General features: G+C 38.7%; 1 protein-coding gene across 1 annotated transcript in view; it reads right to left on the reverse strand.

Moving 5' to 3' along the window:
• HECW1 (HECT, C2 and WW domain containing E3 ubiquitin protein ligase 1) overlaps positions 1-22,216 on the reverse strand; it is a 675,231-nt gene that overhangs the window by 228,915 nt on the left and 424,100 nt on the right. The window contains exon 15 of the mRNA XM_053662971.1: positions 3,520-3,654. Coding sequence (XP_053518946.1) covers positions 3,520-3,654 — 135 coding nt within the window. The remainder of the gene's footprint in view (positions 1-3,519; positions 3,655-22,216) is intronic.

The following is a 22,216-nucleotide window of genomic DNA, read 5'->3' on the forward strand; positions in this document are numbered from 1 at the left end:
CTTCACGGAGGGAGGAGGTTGGTGGTCAGTGGTCACAGATAGTTCTTGTAGCTGACTGACCTGCGTAAATCCTTCCCATTTACCTGATAAAAACAATCAAGGCTCAAGGGTGTACTCATCCCAAACAAAAGGTGCACCTCAAGTACCCAGGTTGAGTGATAAGGGTGGCTCTGCCACTAGACCCCATAGGACATCTGCCACATTAGGCCATGCTACCAAGACAGGAGTCATAGCAGCTCTACCTAGTGCATAGAAATGAACACAGGGAGGCCACCAAAATGTGGAGACAAAGAATCGTGGCCCAAATGAAAGAACACATCAAAACTTCAGAAAAAAAGAACTAAATAAAATGGAGCTAAGCAATCTATCAGATGAAGAGTTCCAAAAATTGGTTATAAGTATACTCAAGGAACTTAGTGAGGACCTCAATATCATAAAAAAGATAGTCAGAAATTAAGAATACACTAAGTAAAATAAAGGAAAATGTATAGGGACATAACAGAAGAATGGATAAAGCCAAGGAACAAATAAAAAATTTGGAACATATGGAAACAAAAACCCAACCAATCAGATCAACAAGAAGAGCAAAGAATCCCCCCCACTCCACCAAATGGGGATAGTGTATGCAGCCTCTGGAATGACTTCAAACATTTCAACGTTAACTTCATAAGGTGCCAGAAGCAGCTAGAAATTGGAGATCTATTTGAAAAAATAATGAAAGAAAACTTCCCTAATTTAGTGGAGAAAATAGACACACAATTTCAGGGAGCACAGACTATCCTAAACAAGATATATGCAAAGAGGCCCACTCTAAGACACATCATACGGACAATGCCAGACGTTAGAAATAAAAAGAATCTTAAAAACAGGCACAGATAAAGTACTTAGTTACTTACAGGAAAGTTTCCATAAGACTGTCAGCTGATTTATCAAAAGAAACTTTGCAGAATAGAAGGGTAAGAAACACTCAAAGTCATGAAAAGCAGGGATCTACAGCCAAGATTGCTTGACCCAGCAAAGATATCATTTAAAATTAAAGAGCAGGTAAAGAGCTTCCCAGACCAAAAAAAAAAAAAAAAAAAACCCTAAAAAACGAAGGAGTCCGCCATCAGCAAACCATTATTATATAAAATGTTAAAGGAACTTATTTAAGAAAAAAAAGAAAATCAAAATGTAAATAACAAAATGGCAATATCTATCTATCTATCTAACAAGAAATGGACCTGACAACTGAACCTAAGAAACAAACCAAGCAAAAAAAAAACAAAAAACAAAAAACCAGAGACAGAATCCTGGTTATGGAGAACATTTTGATAGTTGCCAGATGGCAGAGGTGTATGAGTGAGTGGGTGAAGAGTTGAGGGGAAAAATAGAATGGGAAATATAGAATCTAAAGAACTTGAGACACATGGTCATAAACTAAAGAGGGGGTAATGGTGGGGATGGGGGGTAGGGTGGAGGGGAATGAAGAGGGGAATAGAACAACTGTAATGGCATAATCAATTAAAAAATAAATTTAAAAAATTAAAAATAAAAAAAAAGAAGTACAAATAGTTAGAGAATAGTCGTGGTGATGCAAACTATAGCATAGGAAATGGAATAGCCAGAGAACTTATGTGTATGACTTGTGAATATGAATAATGGGTGGTAATTATCTGAGGGGGGGCTAGGTGGAAGGGAGACAAAGGTGAAAAAATTAGGACAATTGTAACAGCATAGTCAATGAAATATAAGAAATAAAAAGATCAATTAATATAAATAAATAAGAATTATCTAGAAATTTATAAATAAAATAAACATTAAAATTTTGAAAATTACATATTTCAAACTGGTGCAGGATTTTGAATTTGTACACTACCATCTTAAGGCAACATATATAGTACTTTTTAAAAAAGATTTTATGTATTTATTTGAGGGGGAGGGAGGGAGAAATAGAGGAGAGAAACACCAGTATGAAAGATGTTTCCTCTCACATGCCCCCCACTGGGGACCTGGCCTATAACCCAGGCATGTGCCATGACTAGGAATGAAACCAGTGACCTTTTTGGTTCACAGGCCAGCAATCAGTCTACTGAGCCACAGCAGCCAGGGAAAGTACTTTCAAATGAAATGTTTTATAAAAGTACAGCTAGATGAGGGGGCTTTATATATTAAGCTGGGAAGTTGGAAAATTGCACTTTGTAGCCTGTGAATTTGTTTCCTACTGAGTCTGGTATCAAGAGGGTCCTGACACCCACATAACACTTGCAGATGCGTAATACTCCCTTTCAGCTTGGTCACATACACATTTTATGTGTATGCAGAAAGAGTTAACATACTTTCAGTATTATCCTAAAGTAATAATACCTAAAAACTCCCCATGAAAAAATCAATTTATCACATTGGTATTAAAACATAAGTACCCTTGGTTGGAAATATTTGTGTCTCTCAGAGTATATAGATAATTCATCTTAAGTGTAGTAATTTTTTTTTGTTCACTATACTTTGTTTAAAACAAATGCTGATATACCAACAAAGGACTCTTCCTTTGAGGCTTATGTCTGCTATCTGGAGGCTTTTAGGTAAAATTTAACTTTCCTCATTTCTCCTAAGGTGTACACTGTGATTCTCCCTAGAATGACTATCTGAGGGGGCCAAATACATACTTCTTTTCTTACAAAACCCCCTTTTTATGTTTTTACTTCATTAATAATCCACCTTTAAAAGCTGTTTTATAGGAAATGGTCCTCAGTCCCCTCACCTCTTAAGATCCTGGTGGATTTTAAATTAAGATGCTGAAGATACTTGGAAAATGTTAGAAAATAAAAAAGGATTTACTCATAATATTCTCAGGAGTTGATTGAAAATAGAAAACAACTATGTTTTGAGTTTTGGTTCGAGAATGGACAAAAAAGAGTATGGGATACAGACACAGTATTTCAGAAAAACAATGAATTTGAGCTTAAGAAATGTGGCAGCTTTTCATGGTTCAGTAGCAGGTAACCACAAGTAATAAAACAAGATATAAACCAGAACAGCATGTTGTAGGATGGGAACAGAATACTTTTGGTACCTAGTTGATTTCCTTGGTTTTTAGTCCATGTATGCATTATAAAAGTCTTCTCTAGGATCTATGGAGAGGTATAAGTTTAAAGCCAGGCATATGCTGCATAGAAGTTCCATCATCTGTTAAGTATACACATGTGATCAGTATTTTATGAAGCACCATTCCAGCCATAAGGGTAAGAATCTAGTTGCAGTGCCTTTTATGCTTCCTTTAAATTAGACAATTTTGAGTAGAGGTGATTGTGTAGGACAAAAACAGAAGGCAGAAGTAAGACAATCTGAAGATGATTCTAGAAAGTTAAATGAGTGTTTTCTAGTCATCAATTATTTTACAGGGAAGTATGGAATATGGTTCAGCTCCCTGAAGAACAGGAAACCCTAGATCTCAGACACTAAGAAATAGTTCTTACTCCACAAGAATAGGCAGAGCATGAGGATCTGTGAACTGTGGGTAGGAGAAATGAGTGGTGTTACCTCTCCAGCACTGTAACTTCGGAGCCTCTGAAGGTGCTGTCGGTGGGTCAGATGATTGGGAAGACGACCATTCTGAAGAGGGATTCGGGGGTCAATGAAAGTGGTAGCTCTACTATTGTGGTCCACAAAGAAAGACTGCAGAAAGACCAGTAAAAAAAAGCACATTGTGAGAATGAGCCAGAATAAAGTGAATAATATGAGAGGCACAGGTATCATGTTTAATTCTGTCTCCCTTTTTTATATCCTCAAAATTATATGGAAAACTGGGGCACTATGCACCTGTTTGCTCAGTAGTTGAATGAAGCAATAACAGTCACTAACATTTTATATTGTGGAGTTATAGAGTAGTAATCATAACACTTTATTTGATGTGCAAAATGAGAGAGTCTTTGATGGATAAATAATAATGATGTTCAATAAGGGCTAAAGAATTGTATTTATTAAGTATTTTTTAATGATTATAGAACTGCCAGTCTCACTGAGATTAAAATTTAGAAGAATAAAATAGTAAAACAAAAATAACTAATATCATTCCAAATATCATAATATAATGGCAATTAACAATATATTCTTGAGATTTTTTTTTCATTTTTTTCTTTTCCTATGCAAATATAAAATACACAAATATATACATAGTTTTCCATATCAACATCTAAAATTTTGTTATAAAAGTTTTGCCTATTATTTTATGAGTATTTCAATGATTTATTAAATATCCTCTTAACACCAAATTTTAAAGTATATAGTATTCAGCCAGATAGGTGAATAATGATTACATTCAGTACTCTAAAAATACAAATGGAATATTTCACAAATCTAGAAAAAAATCCAAAAATTTAAGTGCAACAGCAAAAGACTATGAATAGCCTCCGCAACCTTTAGAAAGAAGAGTAAAGTTGGAAGTATCATACTAGCTGATATTAAACTATACTTCAAGATTATAGAAATCAAAAGAGCATGATACCATCATAAAAACACACAGATAGACACATGGAAGAGAATAAAAAACCCAGAAATAAGCTCCCACCTATACAGTCATTTTACATATGACAAAAGAGGCAAAAATATACAATAGAATATAGTTTCTTCAATAAATGGTGGTGAGAAAATTGTACATACTTAAGATACTTGAAAAAATTAAACTAGACTACCCAATAAATTTGAAAAGGATTAAATACTTAAATGTGAGACTTGTAAACATAAAACTTCTATATTAAAACATAGGCAGTACAATCTCTGACACTTGTTTTAGCACTATTTTTTTTTTCGCATATACCTCCTTGGGTATAGAGAAAAGAAAATAAACAAACAAATGGGACTATATCAAGTTAAAGTTTTTGTGCTGACAAGAAAACAATAAACAAAATGAAAAGCAGCATAAATCCTCATCAATAGATAAATAGATTTAAAAAAGCCACTATATATTTATACAATGGGATACTACTTGGCCATAAAAAAGAAGGAAACCTTACCATTTGCAACAGCATGGATGGACCTGGAGAGCATTATGCTAAGTGAACAAACCAGACAAAGACAAGTCCCATATGATTTCACTCATATGTGGAGTCTAATGAACAAAGCAAACAAAGCAAAATAGTGACAAACTCACGGGGCTGGGTAACGGTGGAGGGATTAAGTCAAAAATTTAAAAAAGGAGAAAAAAGTTAAAAAAAGTGGTTAAAATAGGGGACCCCCCCCCACTAAATGGGAGAAGATATTTGCCAATGATACATCTGATAAAGGGTAAATGTCCAAAATTTATAAGGAACTCATACAACTCAACAACAAAAATAACAAAAAATTCACTTAAAATTTGACAGAGGACCTCGGTGTCAATCCACATCTCAAAAGAGGACATACAGATGACCAATAGGCATGTGAACAGATGCTTAACATCACTAATCATTTGAGTAATGGAAAATAAAACCACAATAAAATACTACCTTACAAATATCAGAATGGTTATCATCAATAAATTCACAAATGACATGTTAGTTAGGATGTAGAGAGAAGGAAAACTTCACATACTGTTGGTGGGAATTCAAACAGGTGCAGCCACTATGGAAAACAGTATGGATGTTTCTTAAAAATTAGAATGGAACTGCCAACATAGAAGATGGCAGTAGGAGGATAGAAGGTATGCTTATCCTCTCCCATGATCAAACTAGAATTACAACTAAAATATAGAACAATCAACCTGAAAAAATATCCGAGGACTAACAGAACAGAAATCTCATCACCAAGGATATTCAGAAGAAGCCACATAGAGACAGGTAGAAAGGACAGAGACTCAAAAAGGACTGGCACAATCCCATGGGCAGTGACTGAGATTCTGGTGGCGTATCTTAGCTTCTCAGGTTTTCCCTGAGAAGTGTGGGGATCTTAACTTCTTGCCTGGCTCCCCAGCCTAGAGAACCAAAGTCAGGAAAAGGTGCCCACATAACATCTGCCTATGAAAAGAAGTGGGGATTCTGTCCACCAGGCAGAGACACAAGAGCTTTATTAAAAGGCCAGCGCCAAAAATCTCGTTCACAGCCACTCACTCTGGCCTCTGGCAGAGAGAAGATAGAGTGAACCAAAATCATCTGAGAAGAGAGTAGGGATTGTGGCTCTGGAGAGAGAGTGGAAGGAACAGCTGCCTGGATCCCTGTGCTGAGTCCCTCCTCCATACCACAGATGCAATCTTTCTTGGTTAGAACACTCCCCTCTTTATGGCGTCAACCTGGAGGAGTTGATGAATATTGCCCTCTGAACTCCATGTTGCCCTCTGAACTCCATGTTGCTTCTCCCTACAGAGCTGTGTCCTGCTGAGGAGTTAGCTGTCCTGGAATGAACAGGTCTTTCCATTCTCAGCAGGGTTCATTGACTGACTTGTGAAGCTTTGCAGCAGCATCCATTTCAACCCTCTTTTGCATGAACATGACTGGTTGTGCCTCCCCTGAATGAGGGATCTTCTAGCCCTAGCCTCTGGGCTCCTGGCAGCTCTATCCTTCTGTCTCCTGGTGGATTCACCCCTCCAAGCTATAGCCCTCAGAAGAATCTGGACAGACTGAGTTGTGTACCCCAAGGACTGGGGCCATTTTTTTCTCCCATGCCAGACTGGTGCAGAGCCTTCTGTTCAGATGGCCAAATATGCTGTTTGAACCGGATAAACTCTGTTGACTGCACCCTGACAACTCTCCAAAACCCCAAATCAGCACAAAGGATTGAAGGCACATGGTGGGGCAAGGGAGCTACATTTTGTACACATTGTGACATTTTCTGAGTGGCCTCAGATCCAGCACTGACACTGAGTTTGAAACTGTAGCAAATGGGTGAACCCTAATCACACCCACTGGGTGACTCACTGAGAATCTATCATGAAACTCAACTATCACCAGAGGCTCATTCAGTGACTGAGACTAACAGGCTGAGGCAGGCAGGGTGAATTTCAGGGTGCCTTGGGACTTTTCCTGACTAGGCTCTGGGCTCAGTGCAGTGGAAACTGGACTTGGTGTGTAGATTTGTCATTTCTATGCATACCAGGGCCCAGCAGAGGCAGCCACAAAATATGGGTCACTTTGTAGCTTCAAAAATTTTCCCATAGCCAGTCACAGGCAGCATCTGATATGAATATGCATCAGAGTCCCTCTCAAGAGGTCCCAGAAGAGACATGCCCAATGTCCAGCTTCAGATACCAGAGCAGAATCCAGTTAGCTTGACAAGTGGCATATCTAAAGGGAAATCATGGTGGTACAAGACTCTGCTGAGGCAAAATATGATCACAACATGTGCAACAGCTCATACACTATGGTTGGGATTGATTTTATAATCCAGCCAGCTTGAGGTTCTCCACACACACAAATGGGCCAATAGCATTCAAGAATCAATTATGACAAGATGGCTTATATAAACATAAGCATTCCTAGAGCACCCAGATGAGGTGGTTAAGGATAATGTGCCAATGGAACCCATAGGACACCTACAACATAAGTCCATCTTACCAACCCTAGATGACAGAACAGATCTACTTAATAAGAAACAAACATGAAGAGAAAGTTAAACTAGGGAGACAAAGAAACATGTCCCAAATGAAAGGAAAACAGAATTCTCCAGGAAAAAAGCTACATAAAGTGGAGGGCAGCAATTTATCAGATATAGAGTTAGTTCAAAAAAGTGGTTATAAGGATGCTGAAGCGACTCAGTGAGAACTTCAACAGAATGAAAAAGGTCTGAGAAACTATGAAAAACACAGTCAGAAATAAAGAATATAGTATCTAAAGTGACTAATACACTAGAAATAATAAACCATAGGTTGGTTGAAGCAGACAAACAAATCAGAGATTTGGAAAACAAGGTAGCAAAAAACACTAATTAGAGAAAAAAATTAAAGAAATGAGAAACTTCCAGCCAAGATGGAGGTATTGATAGATACACTGTGACTCCCTGCACAATCAAAGAAGGGCAACAAAAAAATTTGAAAACAAAAAATAACCAGAACTGCCAGAAAATCTAATCGTATGTTAATCCAACAACCAAGGAGTTAAAGAAGAAACATTCATCCAGACTGGTAGGAGGGGCAGAGATGGGCAGCTGGGGTAGAGAGGACTTATGACGAGGAGGTGGCTGGGGGACTGGAATAAGTGAGGCAGCAGCTGGCCGAGTGGGCAATCCAACAATTGCATGCAGCCAAACCAGGAGGAACAACTGGGGAGTGAGATAGACTACACAACCCAGGGTCCCAGTGCAGGGAAATAAAGCCTGAAAACCTCTGACTGAAAAAACTTATGGGGTTGAGACAGCAATGAGAAACTCCCAGCCTTCCAGGAGAGTTCACTTGAGTGACCCACAGGGTCCTAGAGCATACACAAAACCACTCATCTGGGAATCAGCACCAGAAGGGTCCAATTTACTTGTGGCTAGTGGAGGAAGTGATCGAGAGCCTGCTGAGAGCTGAGCAAGCAGAACTGTTCCTTGTCAGACCCCTCCCCCACTAACAGTGCCACAGTGCAGCAACAGAGGTTGCCCTGCCCTGGCAAATACCTAAGGCTCCACCCCTGACTATATAATAGGTGCAGATGAAAGAACAGATCAAAGCTCCAGAAAAAAATAAAACTATGCGATGAACAGATAGCCAAGCTATCAGATGCACAGTTCAAAACGCTGGCAATCACAATGCTCACAGAAATGGCTGAGTATGGTAACAAAATAGAGGAAAAACTGAAGGCTATGAAGAATTAAATAAAAGAAAATGTACAGGGAACAAGCAGTGAAGGGAAGAAAACCAATACACATCATAGTTAAAATGGGCAAGATTAAAGATAAAGAGATAATCTTAGAAGCAGCAGTGGGGAGCTTTTTCTTAAAAGAAAAAAGGCAGTTAGTGATTTACAAGAGAGCTCCCATAACATTGTAGGCTGATTTCTCAACAGAAACATTTCAGGCCAGAAAAATAGGAAAGAAAAAACCTACAACCAAGATTACATTAATTTGCAAGAGTACTATTTAAATTTGGTGGCAAAATAAAGAGCTTCCCAGACAAGAAATAAGCTAAAGAAGTACTGTGACTGAACCAGATTTAAAAGAAATGTTAAAGGGTGTTCTTCAAGAAAAAATAAGAAAAAATATGAATAATTATAAAAACTATAATGGCAATAATATGTACCTATCAATAATCGCTTGAAATGTAAGTGGCTTAAATGCTGCAATCAAAAGACATAGGGATGTTGAATGGGTAAGGAAAAAGAACTCACACATATGCTGTCTACAAGAGACTTAACCTCTGAATGAAAGACACAAACAGACTCAAAGTAAAGGGGTGAAAAAAGATATATGATGCAAATGGAAATTTTAAAAAGCTGGAATAGCAATGCTAATATGAGACAAAAAGGACTTTAAAACAAAGACTATTGTAAGAGACAAAGAAGGACACTATATAATGTTAAAGGAGCAATCAAACAAAAAGATATAACTCTTGTAAGTATTCATTCACCCAACATAGAAGCACCTAAATATATAAGCTAAATCTTAATGGGCAAGAATGGAGAGATTAAAGTAATACATTCATAGTAGGGGATTCTTACATCACATTGACATCAATGGATAAAACATCCAGACACAAAATCAACAAACAATGGTCTTAAGTGGCATACTAGATCAGATGGATTTAAGTAACATCTTCAAAGCATTTAATTACAAAGCAGCAGAATATACATTCTTTTCAAATGCACATGGAAGAATTTCCAGGATATACCACATGTGAGCATGCAAAACAAGTCTAATAATTTTAAGAAAATTGAAATTATATCAACAATCTTCTCTGACAATAATGGTGCAAAACTATAAATGAACCACAATGAAATAAAAACTAAAAAACTCACAAACACATGAAGGTTAAGTAACATATTGCTAAAAAGTGAAAGATAAACAATCAGATTGAGAAACAAATCAGACTTTCTGTTGTAGACCGCTCTGCCTGGTTTCAGGAATTGTAATTCTACCCCCTGTGGCTAAGGATGAGTCAGGGACCTCTGGAATGTGAGTGGCAGGAGACAAAGCTTGTCTCCAGTAGCAAATGCTGCCTCAGTTTCCTCCCTGCCCCCAAACCATGGTCTGAAATCCTTGATGGGTAAGTCTCCTCATAGCAGGGAGCAACCTAAGCCAGACTCGACCATGCAGGAGGCCATCATGGAAGAACTGGGGCTGCCACAAAGAGGGAATGATGGACCCTTGCCCCAACAGGCAAAGCCCGAGTCCTCATGTCCTCTGGGAGAAGCGCCAATCCCCTTAAGCCCAACAGAGAAGCACCTAAATATATAAGCTAAATCTTAATGGGAAAAATTAATCTTCTATGTTGGGTGAAAGGGGATTCCTGGCTCTAATCCCCTTAAGCCTGAATACCTGATGGGGAGGGGTGCAGCTCCTTGCCTTGCTAGAGCATGTGGTAGGGGGGCAGATCTGGCATCACAAAAACTTCCTGAAAAACCAGTAAAATCTGCTCTGCTAAGAGTGCTTTCATTCATATGTTATGGGTTTTAGCAGGAAACCCTAAAAACTCTCTTCCTGACAGACTCTGACCCAGACTAAGCCCTCAGATTTCTTTGAATGCTATCTATTGTTTGATCCTTACCTGTATTCTTGTGCAAGCAAACCCAATAAAAGCCCCTGGAGGAGAGGGCTCAAAGCCTTTTTCCCCTGAGAAGCTGGCCACTGCTCAAGGCCTTTTTCCTCTGGGAAACTGGCCACCTCTCCTCCCCAAGCAGATCACATCATGCTTCAGTCATGTTTACTTTCATTTGTTACACACGGGGGGACTTGTGAGGAAAGTCGCCCCACAACTTTCCCCTGCACTCAGCAGGAAAAACTAGCTGATCTTTTGAGGAACAGAGTGAACAGCCAATGAAATCCCAATTTATATGAAGTTTGGAGGCCACAGTTGTGGAGGATTTTGAAAAACAGATGGTAAGGAGATTGCATTGGGATGGTGAGGTCCCTGGAACGTGCGTGGGGCCCAAGGCTGCTATGGTCCGGGGAGTGGCTCCTGGCCTCAGGGTCAGCAGCTGCCACAGGAGCTTTGGAGGAGAGCCAGATTATCAGCTCCCTCCTCTACAGAGCATAGAAGGCAGAATCAGACCCAGAGAGACCAGGATACTTGAAGTTGCTGGGGGGAATAAAGATGCAATGGAAGACACAGAGTTGGTGCTCCCCTGCTGGGACTGTGGCCACTGACTAGGAAATTACCAGAGAAATTGGGGAGCCTGGAGAGGGGAGAAGAGTTGGGCCATATCAGACCCTGACCTGGATAGTCTCTGGTCTGATTAGAAAGTTGAACTGTGTGAAAAGCTGGGCACCTGAAAAAACTGGGCTTAAACAACTCTCAGTTGTTGCTTAAGGAACTCTTGTGCAACTGGCTAGTGAAGAGGAAGGATTAGGCATACCACGTGGACTGTTCAGAGGTGGGAAGCAGGGCTCAGGGACTTAGCAGTCCCCCTGGAGACTTAATTTAGTGGGAGAGCAGAACTTCCTTGAAGAGACTTTGAGAGTGCACAACGCCGAAGCCAGCAAAGAGGGATGAGGTGGGGAGTGAGTTGCCCTTAATCAGTGTAAATCATAGGCAACATAACTGGTGGATTAAAGGTACTATTCCAGAGCAGATGGACAATGTGGGCCCAGCAGCACATGGAAGACCTGGACTGGAGGCTGGACAACTGTGAATATTGCAGCCCAGACCTGGCCCATATTCTCACAAAACTACAGGAAAGGAGAAAAACAAAGCCCAGCCACCCTCAGCCTGAGGATTCCAGAAAACCAACAAAACTTGCTTGGTGGGTTTAAAGTCATCAGGAGGCTTCCCCTACCCCCTTTTTTTCCCCAACTGTGAGACAATAATACCTGCAACTGTGAAAGGTCCAGAGATGGATCCAGAGAAGGGGCACAAACCTAAACCCAACAAATGAGAAACTGAGACAAATTTCACTTTGCTATACTATAAAACTTGCATTTTATTGTTTATATGTGTTATTTTTACCTTTTTTATTAGTATTTTATTTCTCTTCTTTCTGTTTTAGATTTCTTTGTTTAATTGCATTGTTTCACTTGTTTTCCTTGTTCTTTCTTTCATATTGTATTTTAATTTTCCTTCTTTCACTTCACTCATGATCCAATAACACACTACGCTTGGTTGTGTACTTTTTATTCTCATTATCAGATCATATATTTCTTGTCACATTATTTTTGTTCCAGTATTATTGTAAATAATTGTTGCTCCATATAATTGTAAATACTACACAGCACCCCTCCATGGTCTGAGCCCATATCACTATCTTCTTGAACTTTATTACTGTTGTGGTTAACTCTATTCTCTCACGTACTACACCTACTTTCTATCCTTTACTCTCACTATATCTCATCATCTAACTTCACACAAAGTGTTGTGTTTTCTGGATTCAGCTCACAATCCTTCTTCCCTCTAACAAAAGTCTTATCTCTTTTTCACCTTTTATAAGAAGTGGCCAGCTGGGTGACATATCATGGTTAATGCTGTACTCATCAAAGGATCTTCTATCTGTTTTCTACTTGTTGGTACTTTACATATCACAGAATACTCTATTGCTGTCTTAATCCATTTTGCCTTCCCAACGCCGCTCATCACATAAAAGATTTGCTGGAAGTTGTGAACAGCAATATACCCTTTGGAAGAGGGAACCCAACAACAAAGGAACCACCAACAGGTAAAAACCAACGTACAATAAGAGAGCTCACACAAACAAAAGAAAGGACTATACTAGAGCATCCAGACAAGGAGATCAAAGAGACTACACTACTGAATCCCATGGAATTCCTACCATAGAAGTTTATGCTACAAAGACAGAAAACAAAGCAGAACTTCGGAAAGCACAGAAACATAAAGAGTCACCTAAGATGGAGAAACAAAAAAGGACTTGCAATAAAAAGGAATGGAGGACTTCACACTAAAAGAGATAAATGAAATGGAGGTAAGCAAGCTACCAGATATAAACTAAAAAATAATGGTTATAAGGATGCTTAAGGAACTCACAAACAACTATAAGGAACTGAGTACAAACTGCAACAGTATGAAAAAGGAAATATAAACTATAAACAAAACCAGGGAAGAAATGAAAAATGCAATTTCAAAATGCACACACACACACACACCCCAGATGGAATTACAAGCAAGCCAGGTGAAGACCCACAGTCAAAGCCAAAAAGGTGGGTAGGATTGAGTGTGGGAGGTGTGGGTGGGTGGGGCAGAGGGAGAATGGTAGGGGTGAAAATGGACACAAGTATACCTAAAAAAAAAAAAAAACAGGAAAAAAATAAGAAATCAAGAAAATAAAAAGACAACCCACTGAATGAGAGGTATATTTCACATTATACATCTGATAAGGGGTTAATATCCAAAAATTAAAAACAACTTATTCATCTTAACACAAAACAATATAATTAAAAATGGGCAAAGGACTTGAATAAATACTTCTCTGAACAGGACATATAGATTAATAGACATATGAAAAGACAGTCAACATCACTAATTACCTAAGTAATAGAATTTAAAACCACAATGAGCTATATCACCTCACACCTTTGAGAATGTCTATGATTAATATATCAACAAACAACTAGTAAGTGTTGGTGAGGATGTTGAGAAAAGGGAACCCTTATGAACTGTTAGGAATGCAAACTGGTGCAGCTACTATGGAAAACAGTATGACGGTTCTTCAAAAACTTAAAAATGGAACTGCTTTATGAACCAGCAATTTCATATTTGGAAAAGTGTATGAAAAAACCCAAAATGCTAATTCAAAAGAATATCTGCACTAATATGTTTATTTAAGAATTATTTATAATCACCAAGATTTTGAAGCATACCAATTGCCCCTCAATGTGAGTGGATAGAAAAATTATTGTACGTTTACACAGTGGAATAACACTTAGTTGTAAAAAAAATTCTTACCTTTTTTGACAGCACAAATGGACCTAGAGGGTGTTATACTCAGTTAAAATGATTCAGACAGAAACAGAGAAATTCTATATGATTTCACTGATATGTGGAATATTAAATAAACATAATGGAAACAGACCTATAATCCATAGAACACACTGAGGATTTCCACACTGGAGGGAGTTAGAGGGCTGGGTGAAAAAGGTAAAGAGATTAAGAAGTATAAATTCATGGTTATAAAATAGTCATAAGAATGTAAAGCACAGTATAGAGAATATAGTAAATATTGTAATAACTATGTATAATGTCAAGTGGTTTTGAAAATTATTGAGAGAATAACTTTGTAAATTATATAATTGTCTGATTAGTGTGGTGCAGAGTTGAAACTAATATATAATGATATTGAATGTTGGCTTTGATCAAGATGATGGAACAGGGAAATGTAGTACTTACATTCTCCCAGAACCACAGCAAAATTACAAGTAAACTACAGAACAATCATTATTGAGAGCCACCTAAAATCTAGCTTAACAGATGTCTTATGAGTAAGGACATATAGAAGCCACAGTGAGACTGATAGGAGGTACAGAGATGCAGAATGGGCCTGGCCCATAATCATGTGTGGCAGATAGAAATTGGGAGTGTATCTCAAGTGTGGAGGTCCCTCCTGAGAATTGACTGAAGGATCCCAGACACACACCAGGCCCTACCCCAATCCCAGGGTTCCAGTGCTGGAAGGAGAAGTCCTCAAAACTTCTATCTGTGAAAACCAGCAGAAATTGTGGCTGAGTGAGCTGGAGGGCTTCTTAAGTCCCAGGTGTTCCTAAAAGGCCTGCACATGGACTTAGACTCACTTGTTCTTGGTTCCAGCACTAGGGCAGCAGTTCAAAAAGTTCCAGGCACATATGTGGAGGAATTGAATTGTTAGGCATTGAGGGGAGAGAAAGAGAGTCAGCTTTCTTCCAGAAATAAATGCTGGAAGAGGCATTGTTCCTTTGCTGAGCCCTCCTCTCATAGAACTGCACCATATCTGAGTTTACATCAATCTGGCTAATATGGCTTGCCCCATGTTGGTGATACCCACCCAACTTGCAGGCTCACTCAAGCCTTTCCAGTGGTTTTTCCATACAGACAGAGTCTGTCTTGCACCATGAGGGCTGAGGGCTTTTCTAAAATTTCTCAGAGGTCCACAATTCCACTGAATCTAGCCTTAGAATGTCCTGTAGCACTTGCTAAGTGGCCTCAGGCGCAGCACTAAAAGCAATTGACCTTGGTTCACTAAAAGCAACTTGACCTCTTTTTGGCGCTTCCAAGCCCAGCACAAGTATCGGCCATCCTTATATTGCTCTGTAGCTCATTCTGTTGGCATCGGGCAGGACACAGGCAGTGACTGACCTTGGCATGCACTCCTTAGAAGGATCCCTTGGTGGACAGCTGCAGACCATGCTGCAGTTTAACTCATTTCCACAAGCAATGCATTCAAGGATAAGATGCAAGGGGCAGAAAGCCCACATTAAGCAGGTCCTTATTTCTTGGAGTCAGTTCCTGCATAGCAGCTTTTCCACTGCAGTCACAGCAGGGCCCCTGATGGGTAGTTCAGTTGGTCAGACCATTGTTCCTGATATGAAAGGTTGTGGGTTTGATCCCCCTTTAGGGCACACATAGAAAACAACTAAGGAGCATGTAAATAAGTGGAACAGTAAATTGATGTTCTCTCTTTCTCACTCACCCTTCCTCTCTCTGTAAAAAAATAAATTAAAACTTTATAATAGGACATATGCATCCATATGTCCTTTCCAGCATTATTTACAATAGGCAAGATATGAAGGTAACCTAAGTGTCCATCAGTAGATGAATGAATAAAAAAGGGTGGTGCATATATATAATACAATATGACTCAGCCATAAAAAAGAATAAAATCTTGTGATCTTCAACAACATGTATAGACCTATTTGGTGAGTGGGTTCGAAAAAAATAAATGACATAAAAATTCACTTATATTTGTAATCTAAAAAATGTACTAAACTGACAAGCTAATCAGAAAGAGATTCACAGAAACAGAGAATAGTTTCATGGCTGCTAAATGGGAGGAGGTTGGGGAGATTAGTAAATAAAGTGAAGGGATTAAAAAGTCCAAATTGATAGGTATAGAATATTCACAGGAAAGTGAATATGGAAAGTACTGTTAGAAACATAGTTTCTAAAATTTTAGTAACTCTGTATGGTGATAGATGGGTACTAGACTTACTTGGCTGATTGCTTAATAAGTTATATATAAGGTCTGTACAGGAGACTTCCGCCAAGATGGAGGTATAGGTGGATGTGCCGCGCCTTCTCACACAACCAAGTTTAGGGACAACTAAATATTAGCAACAGAAAACACAGCCAGAACATGGAAAATTGAACTTTCAGAAGTCCGTTAACAACAAATTCTTCAGCCTGACCGGTAAGGGGCGAAACCAGCGGCTGGTGAGGGGTTGCACAGGAGGACTCGGTCAGACGGACTCAGGCGTGGAATCCAGACGCGCGAATCCAGACCCGCGCGATTCAGGTGCAGGGTTGGACCTAGTGAGTGACTGAGCAAGCCACCAGGTGAGCGAGTGTGGAGGAGACAGCGGTGAAGCGGTGCTGCATGTTGACTGTGGTCGTCTATTTGTGCGCGAGCGGACAGGCGAGGAAGTGGGTGGTTGGACCAGGCCCAGCATCCCCGCGGCAAGCGGCAGTGGAGGGCGCCACCATTTCCCCACTCTGACAACGCCCCCACATGCAGTGTCACAACCCAGCGACCTGGGAGTCCAAGGCGCCCCTCCTCACACTTAAAGGGCCAGAACAGACCAAAAATGTCGCAAGCTCTCAAAGTCCCTGAGCCCATAGATCTAAGCAATGAAGAAATAGCAAAACTCTCAGACACACAGTTTAAAATACTGGTCATCAGGATCCTCACAGAACTGGTTGATTATAGCCACAAATTAGAGAAACATATGAAGGCGAAACTAATTGAAATGAATGAAATTGCACAGGAAACCAATAGCGATGAAAAGGAAACTGGGACTCAAATCAATGGAGTGGACCAGAAGAAAGCAAATAATGGCCACACAGAAAAGAGTCAGGAAGCAAGAATTCAAAGAAATGAGGAGAGTCTTAGGAACCTCCAGGACATCTTTAAATGCTACAACATCCGAATTATAGGGGTACCAGAAAAGGGAAAGGCACAGCCACCAGTGGAAAACTTATTTGCACAAATAATAAAGGAAAATTTCCCCAGTCTGGCAAAGGAAATAGACTTCCAAGAAATCCAGGAAGCTCAGAGAGTACCAAAGAAATTGGACCCAAGAAGGAACACACCAAGGCACATCATCATTACATTAGGCAAGATTAAAATGAAGGATAGAATCCTAGAAGCAGCAAGAGCTAAGGGGACAGTAACCTACAAAGGAGTCCCCATCAGACTGTCAGCTGATTTCTCAAAAGAGACCTTACAGGCAAGAAGGGACTAGAAAGAGGTATTCCAAGTCATGAAATCCAAAGATCTACAACCAAGATTGCTCTATCCAGCAAAACTTTTATTTAGAATGGAAGGACAGATAAAGCGCTTCTCAGATAAGATCAAATTCAAGGAGTTCATCATCACCAAGCCCTTATTATATGAAATGTTAAAGGGACTTATCTAAGAAAAAGAAGTTAAAGAAACATGAACAGTGAAAGGACAACAAACTCACAGTTATTAACAACCATACCTAAAACAAAAGCAAACTAAAAGGATAGCTAGATCAGGAGTGGAAACATAGAAATGAAGATCTCAAGGAGGGTTAGCAACAGGGGAGAGTGGGAGGAGGAGAAGTGGGGAGAAGGTACAGAAAATAAGTAGCACAGACGGTAGATAGAAAATAGATGGGGGGCAAGAATAGCATGGGAAATATAGAACCTAAAGGACTTGAGACACATGGTCATAAACTAAAGGGGGGGTAATGGGGACGGGGGGTAGGGTGGAGGGGAATGAAGCAGGGGAATAGAACAACTGTAACAGCATAATCAAAAAAAAAAAAGCCCAAAGAATTGGAAGAAAGGGCAAACCTAGAGTATTCAGACAAGGATATCAAAGAAGCTGTAACACTGCGGCCCACAGAACTCCTATCACAGTTCACTCTATGAGGACAGCTGGCAAAGCAGAGCATCAGGAACTATAGAAATAAGCAAAAAGAGGCAACTAAATTGGGGAAACAAATAAAGAACCCCCTTGAGCAGTTTTTTGGTTGAGTCTATAGGATTTTCTGTGTACTCTATTGTGTCATCTGCAAACAATGACAACTTTGCTTCTTCCTTTTCAATTCAGATGCCTTTTTTTTTTTTTCTTGTATGATTGCTTGGGCAAGGATTTGCAACACTATGTTGAATGGAAATGGTGAACGGGTACATCCTTGTCTTCTTCCTGATCTTAGTAAGAAATACTTTACTTTTTGCCCATTGAGTATGATGTTGGCTTTAGATCTCTCACATATGGCCTTTATGTGATATTAAATGTTCCTTCTATCACCATTTTGCTGTGATCTTAACATTAATGGGTGCTATACCTTATCAAATGCTTTTTCCACATCTATTGATATGATCATGTTATTTTTGTCTTTCTTTTTATGTGATGTATTATGTTTATTGATTTTTTAATATTGTACTGTCCTTGCATCCTTGGAATGAATCCCACTTGATCATGGGGTGTGGTCTTTTTTCATATATTGCTTGATGTGGTTTGCCAATTTCATTGAGGATTTTATAATATGTGTTCATCGGTGATATTGTCCTGTACTTTTCTTTCTTTGTTGTGTCTTTATCTGGTTTTGGGATTAGGATGATGCTGGCTTCATAAAAAAATAGTTTGGGAGTCTTCCCTCTTCTTGGATTTTTTGAATAGTCTGTGAAGGATAGGAGTTAGCTCTTTCTTAAATGCTTTTTAAATTCTCCTGTGAAACCATCTGGTCCAGGGCTTTTGTGTGCTGGGAGTTTTTTTTTATTACTGCTTCAATTCATTCTGTGCAGTCTTTCTGCTACTTTTGTATTCAGTTTTGGAATATTATATTTTTCAAGAAATCTGTCCATTTCTCCTAGGTTTTCAAATTTCTAGGCACAGAGTTCTTTGTAGTAATTTCTTACAACCTTTTGTATTTCTGTAGTATCACTTATAATCTCTCCTCTCATTTCTGATTGTGTTTATTTAGGTCCTGTCTTTTTTTTTGTATAAATCTACTTAAAGACTTCTTAATTTTGTTTATCTTTTCAAAGAACCAGCTCATGGATTTATCGATCCTTAAAATTGTGCTTTTACTCTCTATGTCATTTATTTCTGTTCTGATCTTTGTTCTTGCCTTCCTTCTACTTGCTATGGGTTTTCTTTTTTTTGTTGTTCCTTCAGTTCTTATAGATATAGTATTAGGTTGTTTATTTGAAATGTTTCTATCTTTTTTATGTAGGCTTGTATCGCTATAAACTTTCCTCCCAGGATGGCCTTCACTGTGTCCCATAAGTTTTGTACTGTTGTGAGTTCATTTTCATTTGTTTCCAGAAACATTTTGATTTCTTCCTTGACCTCATTCTTGCACCATTCATTGTATAATAGCATGCTACTCAATCTTTATGAATTTTACCGTTTTTGAGTTTTTTCCTTGAGATTGGTTTCTAGTTTCAGTCTGTTTGGTCAGGAAAAATGCTTGACATGATTTCAATGTTCTTGAATTTGTTGAGGCTTGTTTTGTGTCCTATCATGTAGTCTATGTTTGAAAAGGTTCCCTGCGTATTTGAAAAGGATGCATATTTTTTCTTTGGGATGAAAGGTTTTATATATATATATATATATATATATATATATATATATATATATATATACACACTTAAGTCCATTTGATCAAAGACATTGCTCAATGCTGCAATATATTTCTTGATATTTTGTTTGGAAGATCTGTCCATTTTTGACAATGGGGTGTTAAAATCCCCAACTATAATTGTGTTGCTGTCAATATCTTTCTTGAAGTCCTCCAAGATTTTCCTTATGTATTTGGGTACTCCTATATTGGGTGCATATATATTTATAGTGTTTAGGTATTCTTGATGAATTTTCCCCTGAGTATTATGAAGTGTCCTTCTGGGTCTTCTTTTATGGCCCTTGTTTTGAAGTCTATTTTGTCTGATATGAGTATTGCTACTCAGGCTTTTTTTTTCTTGTCCATTTGTTTGGAATATTTTTCCCACCCTTCACTTTTAATCTGTGTAGGTCCTTTTTTCTGAGGTGGGTCTCTTGTAGGCAGCACATGTTTAGGTCATGAATTTCCATCCTTTAAGCTATTCTATGTCTTATGATTGGAACATTTAAACCATTTACATTTAAGGATATTATTATCGATAGGTATTTATTCACTGCCATTTTACTTCCTTCATACCTGTGTTCCTCTGTTATTGTTTTTCTTCGTTTTCTGAAAGCAGTTCCTTTAGCATCTCTTGCAGTGCTGGTTCGGTGCAGGTATATTGCAGAGCCTTCTTTTCATCTGGGAAACTCCTTATTTCAGCTTCCATTTTAATTGAGAGCCTTTCTGGATAGAGTAGTCTTAGTTGCAGGCCTTTATTTTTCATTATGTGGAATATTTCTTGCCATTCCCCTTTGCCTTGTTGTGTTTCCATTGAGAAAGAGCTTTTTGCCTTATCAGGGCTTCCCTGTATGTTACTTCCTATTTCTCCCTTGCTGCTTTTTAGATCCTCTCTCCATTTTGGAATATTGCTATTTTAATCATGATGTGTCTTGGAGTGGGTTTCTTTGGGTTCTTCTTGATTGGGACTCTGTGTTTCCTGCATTTGTGTGACTTTTTCTCTCATCAAGGTAGTGAAGTTTTCCATCATTACAGTTTCAAACATGTTTTCTTACTCTTGCACTTCTTCTTCTCCTTCTAGTATCCCTATTACATGAATATTATGTTTCATGTTGTCCTGCATTACTCTTAACACCTCTTTATTCTTTCTGATTCTTTTTAACTTTTCATGCTCTTCCTGGGAGTTATTTTCTACCTTGTCTTTCAGCTTGCTGATGCAATCCTCTGCTTCATCTAGCCTGCTTTTGACTCCTCCTACTGTGTTCTTTAATTCAGAAATTGTATTCTTATTTCCTCTTGGATCCTGTTGATAACTTCTATTTCCTTATTCATGTTTATATAGCTTGCAGTGAGTTCATCACAGTTTTCCTGTAAGTTTCTGGTAATTCTCAGTAAGCTCTTTGATCTTCCTTATAAGCATTGTTTTGGTTATAGTTGAGTTGCCTCTATTTCACTTAGCATTCTTTCTTAGGCTTCCTCCTTTCCTTTGTTTGAGGTTTGTTTCTTTGTCTTCTCATTGTTTGTGAGACTTTTCTTGTTAGCCTCTGCTTCTTAAATTGATCTTTTCTGACTCCCTGTTTTTTGGTATGGACTTCTATGGTAGGAGACCTGTGAGATTCAATGGTGCAGTCTCCTTGATCTCCTGAACTTGCTACTCTTGGTATGCTCTTTATGGTTGCACTCTGGATATACTTTGGTTTTAATTGTTGTTAGGCCATTCTTTGGTGGGCCCTTCCCTCCAGCTGTTTGCCTGAAGGTCACTCTGCCCACCATGTCTTGTATGCTATTGTGCAGGTGCAGACAGGTTGTATCAAAGCTGGTTCTTCTGTCCATTAGAGGTTATGAAGCTTCTCTCTCACTCTGGTTCAGATATTTGTTCTTGGTAATTTGTCCAACTTTTAGTTGTAATTCCAGATTGTTCCTTGGTAAAAGTTAGTGTGGCTTCCACTTGCTCTTTTGCCATCTTCCTTTATCATCTATTGGTGGGTTCTTTTTTGGTGGATTCTTTCTTACAGCAGGTATATTAGTGTTCACAACTCCCACCGACTCTTGTATGTGATCAGTTGGAGGATGAAGGCAAAATGGATTCAGACAGCGGGAGTGTATTCTATGGTATTTAAAGTACCAACACATAGAGAAAAGATAGAAAATCCTTTGGATAAGTATAGCATTAACCGTGGTATCTCACCCAAATAACCACTTTTTATAAAGGGTGGAAATGAGGTAAGACTCTTCTTAGAGGTGGGGAAGGATTGTGAGCTGAATCCAGAAAACAGAGTGCTTGTGGGATTTCAGATTATGAGATATAGTGAGAGTAAAGGATAGAAAATAAGCATAGGTATGAAAGAATAGGGTTAGCCACAACAGTAATAAAGCTCTGGAAGATAGTGAAATGTGCTAAGATCTG

This window comes from Artibeus jamaicensis, unplaced genomic scaffold (genome assembly GCF_021234435.1).
Source record: "Artibeus jamaicensis isolate MK-2021 breed Jamaican fruit bat unplaced genomic scaffold, CSHL_Jam_final contig_311, whole genome shotgun sequence".
NCBI classification, from domain to species: Eukaryota; Metazoa; Chordata; class Mammalia; order Chiroptera; family Phyllostomidae; genus Artibeus; species Artibeus jamaicensis.